General features: G+C 51.0%; 6 protein-coding genes across 6 annotated transcripts; 2 read left to right on the forward strand and 4 right to left on the reverse strand.

The window, feature by feature from the left end:
• Window positions 1–454: 454 nt before the first annotated feature.
• BU24DRAFT_426244 (uncharacterized protein) lies at window positions 455–1,488 on the reverse strand. Its single transcript, XM_033528922.1, has 2 exons — window positions 1,038–1,488; window positions 455–980 (listed from the first exon to the last, which is right to left on the reverse strand). Exons 1-2 carry the CDS (start codon window positions 1,166–1,168, stop codon window positions 635–637), a joined length of 477 nt encoding a protein of 158 aa, XP_033380703.1. The 5' UTR covers window positions 1,169–1,488; the 3' UTR covers window positions 455–634.
• A 2,206-nt stretch (window positions 1,489–3,694) lies between these two features.
• BU24DRAFT_275569 (ADP-ribosylation factor family protein) lies at window positions 3,695–5,346 on the reverse strand. The gene is made up of 5 exons (XM_033522638.1): window positions 5,133–5,346; window positions 4,782–4,854; window positions 4,676–4,695; window positions 4,444–4,506; window positions 3,695–4,232 (listed from the first exon to the last, which is right to left on the reverse strand). Exons 1-5 carry the CDS (start codon window positions 5,180–5,182, stop codon window positions 3,887–3,889), a joined length of 552 nt encoding a protein of 183 aa, XP_033380704.1. The 5' UTR covers window positions 5,183–5,346; the 3' UTR covers window positions 3,695–3,886.
• Window positions 5,347–6,490: 1,144 nt separating this feature from the next.
• Window positions 6,491–10,576, forward strand: BU24DRAFT_495395 (beta and beta-prime subunits of DNA dependent RNA-polymerase). The gene is made up of 3 exons (XM_033534121.1): window positions 6,491–7,114; window positions 7,175–8,854; window positions 8,907–10,576. Exons 1-3 carry the CDS (start codon window positions 6,632–6,634, stop codon window positions 10,371–10,373), a joined length of 3,630 nt encoding a protein of 1,209 aa, XP_033380705.1. The 5' UTR covers window positions 6,491–6,631; the 3' UTR covers window positions 10,374–10,576.
• A 39-nt stretch (window positions 10,577–10,615) lies between these two features.
• Window positions 10,616–11,672, reverse strand: BU24DRAFT_376113 (uncharacterized protein). The gene is made up of 3 exons (XM_033524611.1): window positions 11,636–11,672; window positions 11,307–11,566; window positions 10,616–11,213 (listed from the first exon to the last, which is right to left on the reverse strand). The coding sequence occupies exons 2-3, from the start codon at window positions 11,502–11,504 to the stop codon at window positions 10,797–10,799; spliced, it is 615 nt and encodes a 204-aa protein (XP_033380706.1). The 5' UTR covers window positions 11,505–11,566; window positions 11,636–11,672; the 3' UTR covers window positions 10,616–10,796.
• Window positions 11,673–12,024: 352 nt separating this feature from the next.
• On the reverse strand, window positions 12,025–14,219 carry BU24DRAFT_426250 (uncharacterized protein). The gene is made up of 3 exons (XM_033528923.1): window positions 13,955–14,219; window positions 12,606–13,763; window positions 12,025–12,550 (listed from the first exon to the last, which is right to left on the reverse strand). The coding sequence occupies exons 1-3, from the start codon at window positions 14,114–14,116 to the stop codon at window positions 12,323–12,325; spliced, it is 1,548 nt and encodes a 515-aa protein (XP_033380707.1). The 5' UTR covers window positions 14,117–14,219; the 3' UTR covers window positions 12,025–12,322.
• A 186-nt stretch (window positions 14,220–14,405) lies between these two features.
• Window positions 14,406–17,014, forward strand: BU24DRAFT_435727 (tetrapyrrole biosynthesis, uroporphyrinogen III synthase; the record flags this gene model as incomplete). The annotated part of the gene is made up of 4 exons (XM_033530114.1): window positions 14,406–15,262; window positions 15,722–16,633; window positions 16,684–16,892; window positions 16,944–17,014. 4 exons carry the CDS (start codon window positions 14,406–14,408, stop codon window positions 17,012–17,014), a joined length of 2,049 nt encoding a protein of 682 aa, XP_033380708.1.
• Between the last annotated feature and the right edge of the window lie 23 nt (window positions 17,015–17,037).

A 17,037-nucleotide genomic window follows, 5' to 3' on the forward strand; every position in this document is an offset into this window, starting at 1 on the left:
GAGCGTTTGAAGAAGAGCGTTTGAAGAAGAGCGTTTGAAGAAGAGCGTTTGAAGAAGAGCGTTTGAAGAAGAGCGTTTGAAGTGTGGGGGTGGGTAAGTGTAAGGTTGAGGGTAGACGTGAATAAAGATGCTCTTAGTTTAGGTTAGGCATAGTTGGTTGGGTTGCATGTGATAGTCCGCAGGCTATGAAGATCGGGTGTCGTTGGACTGCTATGGTGACAACATTGAATTGGCGAACAAGACGGGAGATTAGGGGAAGAAGCACGATATAATCCGTCACTGTCAATAATGCGAGATATGATTATGTCAACGCGGATACCATGGAAGTAATGGTACTGTCATTAATGAAGATCGCGGGTAATGCCCGATTGATCGAATATGGAAACAACAATTAAGTATCATAATCGCGAAACTCCAACTTTATCCCCGGAGGTAGAGGTATCGACCCGCGCCCAAAAAAAAATCCAATGACAATGTACAGCCCAAGCCTAAGCCCTACCCCGAAAAAAAGATCGATAACGTATGAAACATGAAACGAACGCCGTTTGCTCTCTAGACTCCGCGACCATCATTTGCTCGTTTCGGTACATCGAGTCATGCCGATGCATGAATCCGACAAGGACCCAAATGCGCTCTATCGGATGATGCCGTCACCTTTGCCGGGAGGTGGGCCAGCCGGGGGAGCGTATTCGTTGTCGCCTCCGCGGTTGTATGTGGCTTGTGGCTGTTGAAGTTCGACACCATTCTGCTGGCCGTACGGTTGCTGGCCATACTGCTGCTGGCCATAGTAACCTTGGTTTGCGCCGTAGTAGCCGTTGTTTTGGGGTTGCTGGGAGTACGGTGGTGCTGGCTGGTTCTGGTTGTACTGGTTGTTGTAGTAGGGTTGCGCATTGTTGGTGCCGTTGTAAGGTCGCGCCGCCCACCCAGTTCCATAGAAGGGTTGGCGACCTGCTTTGCGTCGGCGACGGGCAGTAATGCATCTGATCAATGTTAGATGGCAAGGAACGGTAGATTATAGGGATTTGAACGAGACTTACGAGCAGAGCATGAATAGCAGGAAGAATCCAACTATTATGACAGCGAGAACAACCCAACGAACCCAGTCATTCCATGCGCTGCGATAACATTGGCGGCGGCCGGTATAACTGTCGTAATAGCACCTAGCCATTGTATGTTAGATGATGAAAGGGAACCGCGAGATGAATTCTAGGCGTTGAAGGACAAATTGAGAGAAGAATGATGGTAGACAAATGGCGGTAGAGTAGTGATGTAGAGAGAATCGTGAGGTAAGCGTTGCATGACGTGAAGGACAAAAGGGCATATAAAGGAAACAAGCAAGACCGCAAGACAAATAGCTAGGGTGGCGCAAACTCACCGAACATCTCTTGGTTGAAGGGCAGGCATCTTGGCTTATTGTGTGAGCACGAATTAGAGAGTGATGGTGAGAACTAGAGTGGAGTGGTCGGTTGGTAGGCTAAGGACCCGATCGATGTGGAGACAGGTAGTGTCTTGTTGATGATTTGAAGGATGATGATGATGATGTTGCGCAAAGCGTAAGAGGGAGGGAGTGATGAAAGAGTGGGTGGGTGGGAGCTAAGAAGGGTTATGAAGGTATGACGCGTTGACTTGGCAGAGGACGGAAAGAGCGGAAAATCAGCCACAATGGCCAGAAAACAGCGCTGGCACGTGCTATTGCTCTCTTGGTATTGCTGCGGACCAAGCTATTACGACTGCATTATACCGCATACATCGAACAGAGTAATTTTCCGGCAAATATTTGAATTAATTCTTCTGTCGGGTTCTGGATTCTACCTCGCGTGATGATTTGGAAGCACCCAACAGAGAAGTCTTGGTACCTAGTACTCAGTACGTACTCATGATCACCTCTTGCACCGCCACGAATCCGCGTCTCCAGACTCGACTAATACCCGGTAACTACAATCATGCATGGATGAATCGGGAGAATAAAGTAAAACAGAAACCTCGGAATGATCGTGCGCATTCAATGAAATCAAATACCTGTGAGTTTTCACTCCGTTCACCAAGTAGAATGGAATGCGATTCTATCAAAGTATTGTCTTTGAATAGAGGAAACGTCTACCTACCAACGAGCAGATACTCCGCGCACTACTATCCAACGACCAAGCTAAAGGTAAATCAATCATGGGAAAGGCGGGGAAGTAGGCGAGAGCGAGTCCGTCATCCACCCAGTACCAGTACTCCGTACATAGGCAGTTATCCATGAATGAGGATAACTGATCCTCGAAGACCGTGAAATCCTGAGATACACTCCGTAGTGTACTCCGTATTACCGTACCAAACATTTCATAATCCTCATGCTCATTCCTCGAGTATTTGTAGGGTACAGAATATATACCTAGAAGACCCATTCTCTTTACTGTTTGATTCTCCCAAGACCACGGATAGCAGAGACTCCCTCGTCCACGTCAAACATCCACGTCAAGCACCTCATCTTGTACGACCTGCTTACCGTGTTATCGAAGACAATTTCCCATAACTACACAGATCATCCTCCTCTGCGCAACCCACTCCGTTCTCGTACAGTATTATGGATGAAGGAAGGCATTCGACCGGATTGACCACCTCCGCAAGCCGTACGTTCGCATGCTTGCCCTGCTTGGTTGCCGGCAGGGATGCGAGCGGCCAACCGACTCCGCCAGCCAATCAGCCGCTCTACACCCAGATTGGCGCTAATGCACTATGAGTTGTCAATTGTTCGGGAGAGACTGACTTTGTTGGCTTGCGAAAATGAATAATAATACTACTACTACTATCTGTGGTGTCGGCCGTCCGTTTCTCGTTGTTCGCGTTTGGGACCTTTTTTTTCTGGGTGCGGAATCTTCGAATTTTCTTCTTCTTCTCTTCAGCTTCGAGCTCTCTTCTTCGAGTCTGGTGTGCGATGCGTTTGTTTGGGTGGGTAGCCGCGATCATGACACGCTCTTCGTCCTTCAACATGCCTGGGATGGAGCTCCGTCACAATGTACCGACACTGCTGCGATTCCGGTCTTGAATCCCCCTCCATTTGCGCATAACTCACCCCTATGCGCAATGGCTCAGTGTCTACCATGGAAGCTGGCCTGGACTTGCTGGTGCTTCTCCAACTCTCATTTCAGCGACTGAGACGTTGGCAAGCTTCCGTCTGCCCCAGGTTTTGGACTCAGTCCTGTCGCAGTGAGAGAAGGACCGCACATTCTTCAGCAGGAAGTCTCCCTCACACGACAAGGAACGTGACTCTCCACCAAACGGGTCATGGCCAACTGGTCAGACAAGAATTGGGTTCCATCTCGAAACCCAGTATCTCGATCATGCAATCATTCTCTCCCGGTCACGGCAACAAATTTGGGACATGTAACAAGCCGGCTGGTACAGTACCAGCCTGCGGATATATCTTCAGGAATCTGTACTGCCAAATTGCGAACCCTGCCTCCTATCGACCTATCACAACAACAAGTCTCCTAGACATAATCATGATCGCCTGCTGAAGAGAGACACGAAAACAAAAGAAATCGAAGAAAAAAGAAGTGAACTGAACTTGCTACGCTTGGGGGTTGGGGTTGGCCATCGCTAGCCCGCAGATGAGACTGCCCGTCTTTCTTTCCGTCACGTCGTTAGAATCGTTAAGTATGTCGTACAAAAGCTGACAGCCGTAGTCAAGACCGACACTGGCCCGTCAGGAGTCATGAAGTTCGCCCAGAAAGGCATTTCGCACTGAAAAACCGTTCAAGCACCAAGCCATTCGTCCCCTCGATTACTCGTACTTTCGGACCAAATCATTCGAAATCGTCGTTCGAACCGATCATGTCGTAATGATTCCGAATCCTCGCCCTTCAAATCACCAACTCGGAAAAATTAGACCCTCAACCACCTACTTGCTCGCCCGAGCGATCAACCATTGGAGTACGGCGTCTAAGTTCGTCTCCTCCTTGGCACTAATGCCATAGCAGCTCACTTCACGGTGCGACACTGCCGTAAGATTCAGGGCTTCGATCAGCTCGTCCACTGAGAGTTTGTTGGGCAGGTCGGACTTGTTTCCGAGCACGAGGAGGGGAATGCCCTCCAAGGCCGGCTTCTCAAGGAGAAGCTTCAACTCCTCCCGAGCGACAGGCAACGCCTCCCTATCGGCCGAATCAACGATGAAAACCATCGCGTTCACGCCGCGGCAATATCTTTCCCACATGGAACGAAATCTGGGTTGTCCTCCCAGGTCCCAACTGTTATTGCGCTCGATGGTCAGCAGATGCTCTTCCCACTCGGTAGATTAGATTGCAATCGGCCGACAAGGGTGCTTCGACGGCTTGGCACTGCATGAAGATGCGTGACCTCTCGAACGACAGAAGTCGGGAACAAACAGACAGATGGACAGACAGACGGATGGACAAACGGACAAACGGACAAACGGACAAACGAACGATCGGTACTCACCACTTCAAGGTTACATGACCCTTCTGGACGCGCTTCATGTTGAAGCCCACCGTGGGGATGGAGCTATGACCATTGATCAGCGCATGGACCATCTAGATTGGAACTTACGATCGCGCGAGGCATCAGATGGAAATGTCTCTCTCTCTTCCAAGTTGAGTTGAGTTTGATGAGACAAGCTGCCACCGGCGCCATCCCGCGCCACCCTGAAAGAAAGTAGAACTTGTTGACGTACTCGACTGTGAATTCTCCACCCTGGAACTCTGGCGGTCAGCGAAATTGGGATCAAAAGGAATGCCGGCGACGTAGCACCATGGTTTCCCAAAAGGGCAGACACTCACCGCCAGAACCCGTAACAACGACGTCTTGCCGGCATTCTGCAAGCCGATCATCGTGATGTCCATCTCTGTGGCCCTGCGCGTCGCTCCCAGTCAGCATCGTCGTTGAGGTCAGTGTCTTCGAACGTGTGCTTGCTCCCTCAAGTTTTGCTTTTTGCTCCTGCTTCTTTTCTTTTTCTTTGCATTTTTTTCTTTCCCTGGCTCGGCCCTCTGTGCTCCTTGATCTTGTTCTGTGAACAGCGGGATTGAGTTGGAGAGAACATAACCAACTTCTTCGCACGAATTCCAGGTAAAAACATGGGTGGATGTAGAACATGGTTTGGGGGTAACAATGAGAATTATGGGGAAACGGACCAGAATAGGCGCAAGAGCCAGTCGTAGATGCGCCGGAATATGCTAGCCATGAGGAGCTGTCTTATCGCAGGAATATGTCGGGAATAAGCTAGAAGACTCCAGTGGTGGGTAGGGTTCTGAATGCTTGATCTGCTGTGTAGCGATGCAGATATGCTGTAGGTGAGGTTGAGGATGAAGCAAGCTGGAGATGATGCAGCGTGAAGTTCTAGGATCCTTGTGGGCGGGGTTGTCTGGCGGCGGGCAATCTACTGTGTATGGCGATCACGGCGGAAGACGGGCGCAGCACAGCTAGGCAGTAGAATAGAATCAGATAGGACAGGATGAGATAGAGAAAACCAAGACGGATTGATGATGAACAATGAAATGCTCAGTTATCTCATCAGTATGCCAAAAGTGTGTGTGTGAACAGGACACAGGCAGAAGGAAGAGTAAGGAAGAGGAAGACGAGAGGTGTTGAAGATGAGGGAAAAAGGCCGTGCCGCCCTATGATCAAGAGTAGAGGGAGAGCGCGCGCGAGAGAGAGAGAGAGAACGAGGACAGGGACAGTAATAGAGCTGCTGAGCTGGAGGAGTCTGGAGGTAAGTAGGTTTTGGAGGAATAGGTCAGGTAGGTAGGTAGGCGTAGGTAGGCGTAGGTAGGTACGAGTAGTAGTAGGTAGTTTGGTGTGGAGTACACACACACACAGCAGCAGTAGAGTTCGAGTTGTGCAAGGCCTAATACCATTACCATTACTCTCCCCATCAAACTCCCACCAATTCCCACCATCGCCGCCCACCTACCGCCGCCCATTTACGAATCCAACCATCCATGCCCTCCGATCGTCATCATTCTCCTCCTCTTCCTGATCCTCATTATTGATTGTATTATTGAACACAACTCTTCCAATTTCCTTGCCATCTCCATCCCCTCGCCCATTCCCAGTTCCAGTATAATCTTTCCCATCCCCACTCCCACTCTAACTCCAACTCCACTCCTACCCAGATCTCTCTCTACTCTCTGCATATCCGCTTGCACATAACGCACGCCTGCATTGCACATTCACATTCACATTCACATTCCCATTATTCACAATCACACCGGCCAGTTTATTCTTGGCACATCCATCATGGTCCCGTGCCACCTGCCGCCTTTTTCGCTTAGGATACCATTGAATACAAACATTCTGCCTTGAAGCCTACAGGCATACCAGCCGACAAGGTATAATTGCCTACCTACCTTTTAATGACCCCGGTAGACCTGTATGTGTACTTGCGCTAAACCATGTTGGGACTAGGGCCCTTTGCCCGCGCGCCAGCCGGGACCCATGCGACAACTTTTTTTCCTTCTGCGACCAAAACTGAAGCTTCAGACAAATAATTCTTCACACCGTCCACCCGTCGCCTTCACCGTCTCAGCTCTCACACATACCCGAGCTTCTTATGCTTGCCATGATCCCCGTGGCCTAACTCATCCTTCCCTCCCTCCTTAATTGAACCCACGGAGGTCTCACTTTGCCGACCATGGCGCCCGCAGCCACCACCACAAGCACCGACTGGTCGGTCGATTACAATAACAAGAGACGACAGGAGCTCTTCCGCAGCCCGCCAAAAGACAAAACCGCATATCCCACGCTAGCCGCAGCTGTAGACCCCCATATCAATTCCTTCAATTCCATATTCGCCGAGGGCGGCCAGCTAGAGCAGGGTATCAAAGACATCGGCACCAAGATCTTCCTCGATGGTGACCTCAACGTCCAGCCTGAAGATGCTGGGGAGAGGAACCGATTTTACGTGCGCATACAGAAAGTCTTCCTCGACCAGTCCACACTTCCTCCCTCCAACAAGTTTGCAATCAAAGATCATCGTCTCGTCCTCCCTGCCGAATGCAGAGAGCGCCATAGCACATATCGCGGAAAGCTCACCGCGCGGATAGAATGGAAAGTCAACAATGGCGACTGGCAAGAAGAGGTCCGCGAGCTCGGTTATGTGCCCATCATGCTCAGGGTAAGCAATTCTCCCGGTAGATCCGCTATTCCAACACCACATCTAACAGGCTCGTGATAGTCAAACCGGTGCCACTTGCAGGGCATGTCACCCGCACAGCTCGTCGAGGCTAAGGAGGAGTCAGAAGAGCTCGGTGGATACTTCATCGTGAACGGCATTGAGAAACTCATCCGTATGCTGCAAGTCAACCGTCGCAATTACCCGATGGCCATCAAGCGAGGTGCATTCACAAATCGTGGGCCGGGTTACACCCCCTATGGTATTGTGATGCGCTGCGTCCGTCCCGACCAAACCTCGCAGACCAATGCACTGCATTATTTGAACGACGGAAACGTCAATCTTAGATTCTCGTGGAGGAAAGCTGAATACCTGGTGCCTGTCATGATGATACTCAAAGCACTAGTGGAGACGAATGACCGGGAGATCTTTGAGGGTATCATTGGCGCCGCAGGGTCGGAGGGTCTCACCGAGAGGCAATTCGTTACCGATCGCCTGGAACTACTCCTCCGCACTTACAAAGTCTACGGGTTGCACTCCAAGGCGAAGACTCGAGCCTATCTTGGAAGGAAGTTCAAAATCATCCTCCAGATACCCCAGGATGTCACCGATGAGGAGGCGGGCACCGAGTTCCTTCGCAGGATTGTATTACCACATCTTGGCTCAACCCACGTCACCGAAAGTCAGAACGCAGACAAGTTCAGGATGCTGCTTTTCATGATCCGCAAGCTCTACGCACTCGTCGAGGGCGAGTGCGCGGTGGACAATCCTGATGCCGTCTCCAACCAGGAAGTGTTGCTTGGCGGTCATTTGTTCGGAATGATCCTCAAGGAGAAATTGGATGAGTGGTTGAACTCACTATCGTTTCCTCTGAGAGATTGGCTGCGAAAGACTGGATCTTCTTTCACATCCCAGCAATTCCATTCGGACTTGCGCTCCCAGATTTTCAAGCGGACAAATGAGAACATAGGACAGGCTATGGATTATTTCATGTCCACCGGAAATCTTGTCAGTCCCACCGGCTTGGATCTCCAGCAGGCATCCGGCTTCACAGTCGTAGCCGAGAAGATCAACTTTTATCGTTTCATCAGTCACTTCAGGATGGTCCACAGAGGTGCGTTCTTTGCACAGCTGAAGACAACTACTGTGCGAAAGCTGTTACCGGAAAGTTGGGGCTTCCTCTGTCCAGTCCACACTCCCGATGGTAGTCCTTGTGGCTTGCTTAACCATCTGGCCCATAAGTGCAAGATTGCGACACAAAGCGTCGATGTGTCAGCTATTCCAAAGCTTGTCGCACAGCTGGGTGTCTCAAACAAATCTTCTGCATCCCTTGAGTTCAGCGTGGTAGTACAGCTTGATGGCCGTGTCTTGGGCTATTGTTCGCCGAAACAAGCCAAGGTCATCGCCGATACCCTTCGATACTGGAAGGTTGAGGGTACCCATAACGTCCCAGTTGAACTAGAGATTGGATACATTCCAAATTCGACTGGTGGACAATACCCAGGTGTTTACATGTTCTCGCAGTCTGCCCGCATGTATCGACCCGTCAAATATCTACCTCTGGACAAGCTAGACTACGTTGGTCCTTTTGAGCAACCTTTCATGTCTATTGCGTGCACAGATCCCGAGATCGTGTCAGGCGACTCCACACATGTCGAGTACGATCCCACTAACATTTTGTCCATCCTCGCCAACATGACGCCATTCTCCGATTTCAACCAGTCACCACGAAATATGTATCAGGTATGTACATGCATTGAGCCTCTTATCAGCATTCCAGCTTACAATATGACAGTGCCAGATGGGTAAACAATCCATGGGAACCCCAGGAACGGCTATGCGGTATCGAACAGATAACAAGACCTACCGGTTACAGACTGGCCAAACGCCTATTGTACGACCGCCACTACACAATGAGTATGGATTAGACAACTTCCCCAACGGAACCAATGCCGTGGTGGCTGTCATATCGTACACTGGGTACGACATGGACGACGCTATGATATTGAACAAATCTGCACACGAACGCGGTTTCGGCCACGGCACCATCTACAAGACCAAGATCTGTGACCTTGAAGAGGGTCAGCGGCGCGGAAGGTCGAGTAAGCACGTCACCCGGCTGTTTGGCTTCGCGCCGGGCGGTCTCGTAACGGCAGCCTGGAGAGAGAAATTGGATGACGATGGCTGGCCAAGAGTGGGAACGGAGCTGCGCCATGGAGACGTTATTGCAGCGTGGCACAACGTCTCTTACGACCCGTCGACTGGGGAATATGTCAACCGCGACGGCCAAACGCAGCTCTTCAAGTACAAGGAGGATGAAGTTGCTTTCGTGGAGGAGGTCCGCATCATCGGTTCCGAGTCTGGCACTGAGCCGTGCCAGAAGATCAGCGTGAAACTACGGGTGCCTCGTTCCCCCGTGATTGGCGACAAATTCTCCTCTCGTCACGGCCAAAAGGGTGTGTGCTCACAGAAATGGCCCGCCATCGACATGCCTTTCTCCGAATCCGGTATGCAACCTGATGTTATCATCAATCCCCACGCTTTCCCCTCTCGAATGACCATTGGTATGTTCGTGGAGTCAATGGCCGGCAAGTCGGGAGCTCTACACGGCCTCGCACAGGACTCTACGCCATTCCGCTTCGACGAGCAGAACACTGCCGTCGACCACTTCGGCCATCAGCTAATGAAGGCCGGATACAACTATTACGGCAACGAACCGATGTACAGCGGCATCACCGGGCAAGAGCTCGCGGCCGACATCTACATTGGCGTTGTGTACTATCAACGTCTCCGTCACATGGTCAACGACAAGTACCAAGTGCGAACCACCGGACCCGTCAACTCACTCACCGGCCAGCCCATCAAGGGAAGGAAAAAGGGTGGTGGTATCCGTGTCGGCGAGATGGAGCGCGACGCCCTCCTCGCCCACGGCACCGCATTCCTGCTGCAAGACCGCCTCATGAACTGCTCCGACTACACCAAGGCCGCCGTCTGCCGCGCCTGCGGCAGCTTCCTGTCCACCGCGCCCACCGTCACCGAGTTCACCCGCAAGAAGAAGGGCACCCCCATCGTGAGGTGCCGACGCTGCGCGAGACTGTCCGCGGGCAGCGAGAGCAAGAGCGATACTTGGGTCGATGGCCAGGGCATCAGGTTCACGGGCGGCGACGATATCGCCGTCGTGGCGGTTCCTGGCGTGCTCAAGTACTTGGATGTTGAGCTGGCTAGCATGGGTATCAGGCTTAAGTTCCGCGTCGAGCCATAGATGGCTAGGTGTACTCTTGGAAGGGACTTTTGTTGGTGGTTCGATGATCAAACGGCATGACAATTGGCGTCGCGGGTGTAGGTGTAGCTGAACTTTGGTTTTTTTTACTTAGCGGGCATCCGGGTATATCACGTAGTTCAAAAGTTTTCTCCGCATAGAAGGAATTACATACTGGTTCAGTCATTTGATTTGATTAATATAACGTGTTTGGAATATTACATATGATTAGAAGCTGGTTTCTCCTCATCCCTTCAATAATGAAAGCTAAAGCAGGAACAGACAGTAACTGGTAGTGTCTCTCAACTGTCCCCTATTCACTCCCACATGGCATCATGATATCATGTCGATTTTGTTTCGCTCCGGCATCCCCCCTCCTCAGCGAAAGCCCCATCCATCCATCATCCCAGGGAACAATGTATCAATCTACTGCGCCCTCCACTGCTGGACCTCCGCCTCACTGATATGCCTAATCTTATTAATCGCCGGCGCCTCCCCGGACGACACCCCCTTCGCCAACTCCACAAAGCTCCCAATCAGCCCCTTCCTCGACACAGAGTACTGCGCGGTATTCGCCTTGACCCTGATGATCCCGATGCGAGGATCCTCGGGCCCGCCGTCGTGCGTGCCGTCCCCGAGGTCGCCGACCCAGGCCTTGAGCGCGGGCGAGTAGTACTTCTTGACGAGCGAGCGGTCCGTCTCGACGGTCGCGTGGCCCGAGATGGACGCCCATTCGCCCGACGGCGTGATGAAGCCGACGTTGACGCTCGGGTGCGTGGCCAGGTCGTCCGTCTTGCCGGACTCGGTGTTCGTGTGGAAGAGGAGGTCGAAGCCGTTGCCCTCCTTATTGTGTCACATTTGTGTTAGCCGCGATGCTCTTTCTTTCTTTCTTTCTTTTTCTTCGTGATGAGGGGGAAGGGGCTGTAAGGAACTTACTTTTGCGGCGAGGGCCATGGCTCGAGAGGCGAGGAGGTCGCTGTTGGCGGTTTGGGTGGTCAAGAGGCCGAACTTGACTTTGTCGATGAATTGGATTAGGTCCTCGACTTTCTCCTTCAGGGAGGCCTCGTCGATGTTCTTCTGGAGGTAGGGGTCGGCGGTCTTGTCGCCCGTGGAGGTGTTGGAGAAGCTGGCCATGGTGTTTGTTTGTGGTCGTTTGGAGGAGGAGTTGATATGTGGTTTATGGGTCAGGTAGTTGTCTGTGAATGTTGTATCAGCGATTGTCAGGTCGAATCTGAATGCTGACTTGGAATCAGAACTGTGCGTACCTCGTAGCTGGATTGAGTAGAAGAAAGTAACTGGTGGTGATTGCTGTTTGTTTGCGTGTTGTGTGCTCATGGCCTTCTTATGGGTGGAGAGGGAAGGCAATACACATTAATGACGTCAAAGAGTTGCACCACACAAGACCCCACAAATAGGGTACGGTACGTACCAGTACCTCTCATGACGCCTTTTTCCTTAGAATTCGCGTCCCCACACGATCGATCTTGAGGAAAAGCCATGGCTCGCGAGATCTGGTTGCGGGTATCGGATCTGGTTGTATCGTACGGGTTGACCCACTTTTGCATGCAGTTTCACTATTTTGTCGATGGTCCCAATAACTACATACACACGAGTGTAGTCAGTCCACAATTATCATGGAACAACGAATTGCAAATGTGAGATGAAGGAGATGCATTTGATAAATTCATAGGTATCCAGGAAAACCTCTACGGCGTGTAAATGATGCCACAAGAAAGTGTACCTTTTTTTGGAAAATGGATAGAAGGAGATGAAGAGGTGTGTGATGGGAGCTGTAGACGAACAAATGTAACGCTTCAAGATGATAACAATATGCTTTTGTCCAAGATGTCCCCAGGTCAAATCTTTAGTCACCGGAATATCTTGAACAGATGCAAAGAGTTTCCCCCATCACGGCTGTTTGGCACGCGCCAGCCGAATCGTTGCTAGAGCTTTTATGACTCTGCAGTGGTGCTGTCCTCGATTTTGGCCTTCTTGAGCTCTTCGGCGGCATCAGCTGCGCCGTCCTTCTCCTGCTCTAGCTCGGCAGCTGCGTCCACAGCATCACCATTGACAGCCTGATTCTTTTGGCTAGGCTTGCGTGCGGTATCCTTTGCGCCATGGTCCTCTTCAGCGTCCTCTGCCTCGAGGCGATCGATCTCCTTCTGTGCCTTTGCAATATTCTAAACAAAGTTAGCTATCGTTCGAAGCTGCGTACAAAGATTCGGTCTAACTTACCTCCTTCGTCTTGCGGTCCTGGTCCTCCTTCCAGTGGGCAAGCTTGGCCTTGAGCTTCTCAACAGTCGCAGGAACATCAGCCTGGCTGGAGGGTGCGTCAACGCCAACCTTAGACAGCTCTTCAATGACGCCGATGCTGAGGTTGAACTTGGCCTCTGCGGGGGCTGCAGGTGCCGCACCGCCCTTCTTTCCCTTCTTGTTCTTCTTTCCACCGCCACCAACGAAGTAAGACTCCTCGTCGTCATCCTTCTTGGACAAACGAGTGCCCTTGAAGCCGGAGTCGTCAACGGTGCGCTGGGCGGATGCAGCGAATTTGCTTGCGACAGCGCTCTCTTTTGCGGGGAGAGCAGAAGGATCGAAGTAGCGAATGAGACCTTCGCAAGCAAGAATCTCGTCCTGGTAGGCAGGGGCGCTGGCCTCCTCAAGACGCTTGCTGGCGGCCTCTTTGCGCTTACCGGCCTGCCACTCCAACTGCTCTTGACGCCTGCGCTCTTGACGCGCCTTGCGGGCCTGGTAGTCGTAGTCGGAGAAAGCTCGCTTCTGCTGATAGTAGGTATCCTTGAGCTGCTTGATTGCCTGGTATTTGGCCTGCTGATCGGCGCGAGCCTTGTCCGTTTGGTCCCTGAGTTCCTTCATGCTCTTGAAAGCCTCATCCTGCTCCGCCTTGAGACCATCCAACTCGGTCTGCAACTTGGTGTACTTTTCGCTGAGGGCCTTCTGTTCGGGATCGTCCAAGAGCTTCTTCTGCTCAGCGATCTGAGCCTTGACATCGTCAATGCCCTTCTGCTGCGAGTCGAATGTGGAGAAGTTCTTGCGGAGCTTGTTCAAGTTGGTGATCTCAGTAAGAGCCTTCTTCTCGTCAACCAACTTCATGGTTCCAGTATCGACCTGCTTCTGAAGATGAGCGATCTCTCGGTCAACATCATCCGTAGACTTGTAGTTAACCTTGCCCTTGGCTGTCTTGAGCTCGTTCAAGCGGGACTTGAGTTGCTCATCGAGTTTCTTGATGCGCTCGTGGACTGCGCTGCGGGAGGACTTGTTGCCTTGTTGTGTCTGGCGAATCTGGTTGAGCTCGGTCTTGAGCTCCTGCTGGCGCTTCGCATTCGGGCTGTCCTTGTTGTTGGGTCGGGCAAGGTCGAACTTTGCTTTAACGGCGTTCTAGATCGATTGGTAAGTTCTCGCGCCGCAAAAAAAAGGTAGGTGTGGTTCTGTGGTACGAGCACGATCGCTTTCGTGGAATTTTGGCTCAAGGTAGGAACCCGCGACAAATGGACTCGAGCGAACCGAGGATCGCAGTTGACACATGCTTATTTCACATGTAGCGATGACAACATTTGATGACTACTTACAAACTTCTCTTGGGCACTCGCGTGGGCCTTTTCGGCCTTAGCGAGGTTCTCCTTATATGCGTCCTCATCTGGCTTCTCTGGCCTCACGAACTGCTGCTTGCCCTCTGTGGGGGCATCGCTCGTGGTCACCTTCGAAGTGTTGGGAGTTGCAACGTCGGCCATTGCTGATGGCTTTTGGTTATATAGAGCGTGAGGCGAGCGCTCTGAACTTGTCGAGGCAATTGAAATGATTGAGAGAGGTAAAGGGAGAAGTTGGGGTTGGTGATGGGCGAGGGTTAAACGGCCCACACAATTATAAGTTCTGGCCGTATGCTCAATTTGTCCTCTAACGGCAAGTTTACCCGATCCGCTCTCGAAGGCTTGGCGCCTCTCAGACCACAGAGGGCCAATCGCAGCCGAATTATATCTTTGCCGTTTACTCCAGCTTTGTTACTCGGAACGTTTTGTAACTATGGCAGATTCAATAACGAGAAGGATACCCGTTCTCCTTCTCAAGACAAAGTCTGCACCAAATGATGCATACGAGGACCATTTTTCCATCTTGCAGGAGGCCCAATATCAACCCACATTTGTTCCAGTGTTGGAGCACCGATTCAAAAAAGATGCGTTACACCAGGTCCAACGCGATATTGTCGCCGGGAGATTCGCTCCAAGGGAACAAGGTCAAACGCCAGGTTATGGCGCCATTATCTTCACTTCTCAGCGCGCTGTAGAAGCCTTCACAGAGGTTGTTGATGGACTTCGGCACAAGCAAGATGGGTTTGATCTGGCCACAAATTTACCAAAGACTCTTCCATTGTACGTTGTCGGGCCAGCAACTGCCCGCGGTCTCAAGGCGATACAGTTGCAATGTCCGATACTTGGTGAATCGACCGGCACTGGCGAAGTCCTTGCTGATTTTATATTGGATCATTATAACGACTTGTATCAGGACATCGAGAATCCACCAATACTGTTTCTCGTAGGTGATAAACGACGAGACATCATCCCTAGAAAGCTTCAGTCCCAGACTCTCCCATCGTCCACGAGTTCCCGGGTGGATGAACTGGTGGTTTATGAAACCGGTGAGATGCACTCCTTCAAGGATGAATTCACCACCATATGGCAACAAAATGACGCGGGTGGCCACCAATGGGTAGTCGTATTTTCTCCCACTGGCTGCAAGGCTATGTTGGAGAGTTTGGATCTGCTTGATAGTAGTACTGGAAAAGTGAAACCCAACGCCAAAGCTCAAGGAGTTTTCGTAGCGACTATAGGACCGACTACTCGCGACTTCCTGATCAACGAATTCGACTTCGTACCCGACGTGTGTGCCGAAACGCCCACGCCTGAAGGGGTATCATCTGGAATTCTCTCATTTGAAGCATCTTTGGGATAAAATAGATATAGTTCCGATCGTCGCACGTTGAATATATATACCTGTTCTGACCTCATTATATAATAGTAGCGCGCCGTATTTGTTGAATTATATCGACCCACCGTCTGATCAACAGATTCTAGGACCCATACCTGACATATATACTGAATAGAAACAAACAATGATTGCCATCGGGGACTATTTAGACCCAATTCACTGCTTGAATCTCCACGTGACAAACGCGCACTCATGACGTCACGTGTATATTTAGGAGGGTGTAACGCGTTGTACTTTCATGTGCTTCTACGAGGTAGTATCATTCACAAACCCCTTTCACAGTTCTTTCAGCTTTTGAAAGACGCCAATTCCTCCAATTGTTTCAGTAATTGATCAAACGCGATACACAACAGTATCTGTGACAAAATGGTCACTACTCGTTCCAATGACAGCGGGTCAAACCCAGACAACGCTTCTGTTGGAACAAAGAGGAAAGAGCACGCTGTTTCCGAGCAATCAACACATGATCCTAAAGCGGCAAAGAAACAAATAACACTGGAAGAGACCCTACAAACCAACGGCGGCTCGGAGCCCACCGATGATAACACTCGGCCAGAGCATAAGGCTGAGGAGCAAAGCAAAGAAGAAGCCAAGGAGCGCGCTACGAAAGGTAGTGAAGAACAGGACCATGAAGAAAAGAATGATAATGAAGAAGAGCACGGCGATGCCGCTCCGAAGAGCGGCGCTGTGGAGGATTCCGCTGATCGGCGTAAAAGGGCACCATCCAATATATTGGAAAAGGGAATCATCTATTTCTTCACTCGCAATCGTGTTGGAGTCGACGATGCTGAGAGTGTAGGCGACCTCCAACGTACCTTTTTCGTCATGCGACCTCTGAGCCAAGGTGCCAAACTGGGCGAAGGCGCTCTTGCGGATTCAAAGGACAATCGTCTATTTGCCTTGCCCAAAAAGGCCTTCCCAAAATCGCACAGCGACCGCTTCATGGCATTTGTGGAGAAGTCGAAGATTTCCATACAAGAGTTGAAAGATCAATTCTTCCAAGGATCCGAGTATGAGACGCAGACAGCTGGAACACGACACAACAAGCCTGTAACGCCAGTAGGTGAAGGGGTGTACTTGATCACTCGCACTGAAGACCGTACTACACATCTAGTATATGCTATCACTATTCCGACGGAGCTTGGAGTGGTTCAGGATGACTTGGGTTTGCGGTCTGAGGGTAGTTTCGTGATCAGCGTCAAAAATCCGGAACGACCTGGGCCTGCAAGCGCTAGACTACCACAGGGCCCCGAATTTCCAAAGGAGTTCGTTGATTCCATGTCTCTTACATGTCTGGTTTGCTAATTCTCCACAGAGTGATCGAAGAGTTTCGGGGTCTAGCTTGGGCTCAGGTCAAACCGAATTACCTGGATTATGAGAATTGCCAGATATTGTTGATTGGCGAGAACACAGAGAAAGCCACAGAGCCCACCACGAAAGATGCGAAACAGGAGAAGATAACGCCAAAGGAAGAGATTGATCAATTGGAGCATGAAGACGAGCTTCGCGTTGAACACCTCCATGGTAGGTCTCTGATGTCTGTTACTTGCAAACCATATGCTCATGATTGCACAGGGAATGATACTGTATTCGATGATCTGAAGATTAGCAAGGAAGAGTATTCAAAAGTACCGACAACGTGGTAGGTACTTCAAAGCTCAAGCAGAAT

This window comes from Aaosphaeria arxii, assembly GCF_010015735.1.
Source record: "Aaosphaeria arxii CBS 175.79 unplaced genomic scaffold BU24scaffold_8, whole genome shotgun sequence".
NCBI lineage: Eukaryota > Fungi > Ascomycota > Dothideomycetes > Pleosporales > Aaosphaeria > Aaosphaeria arxii.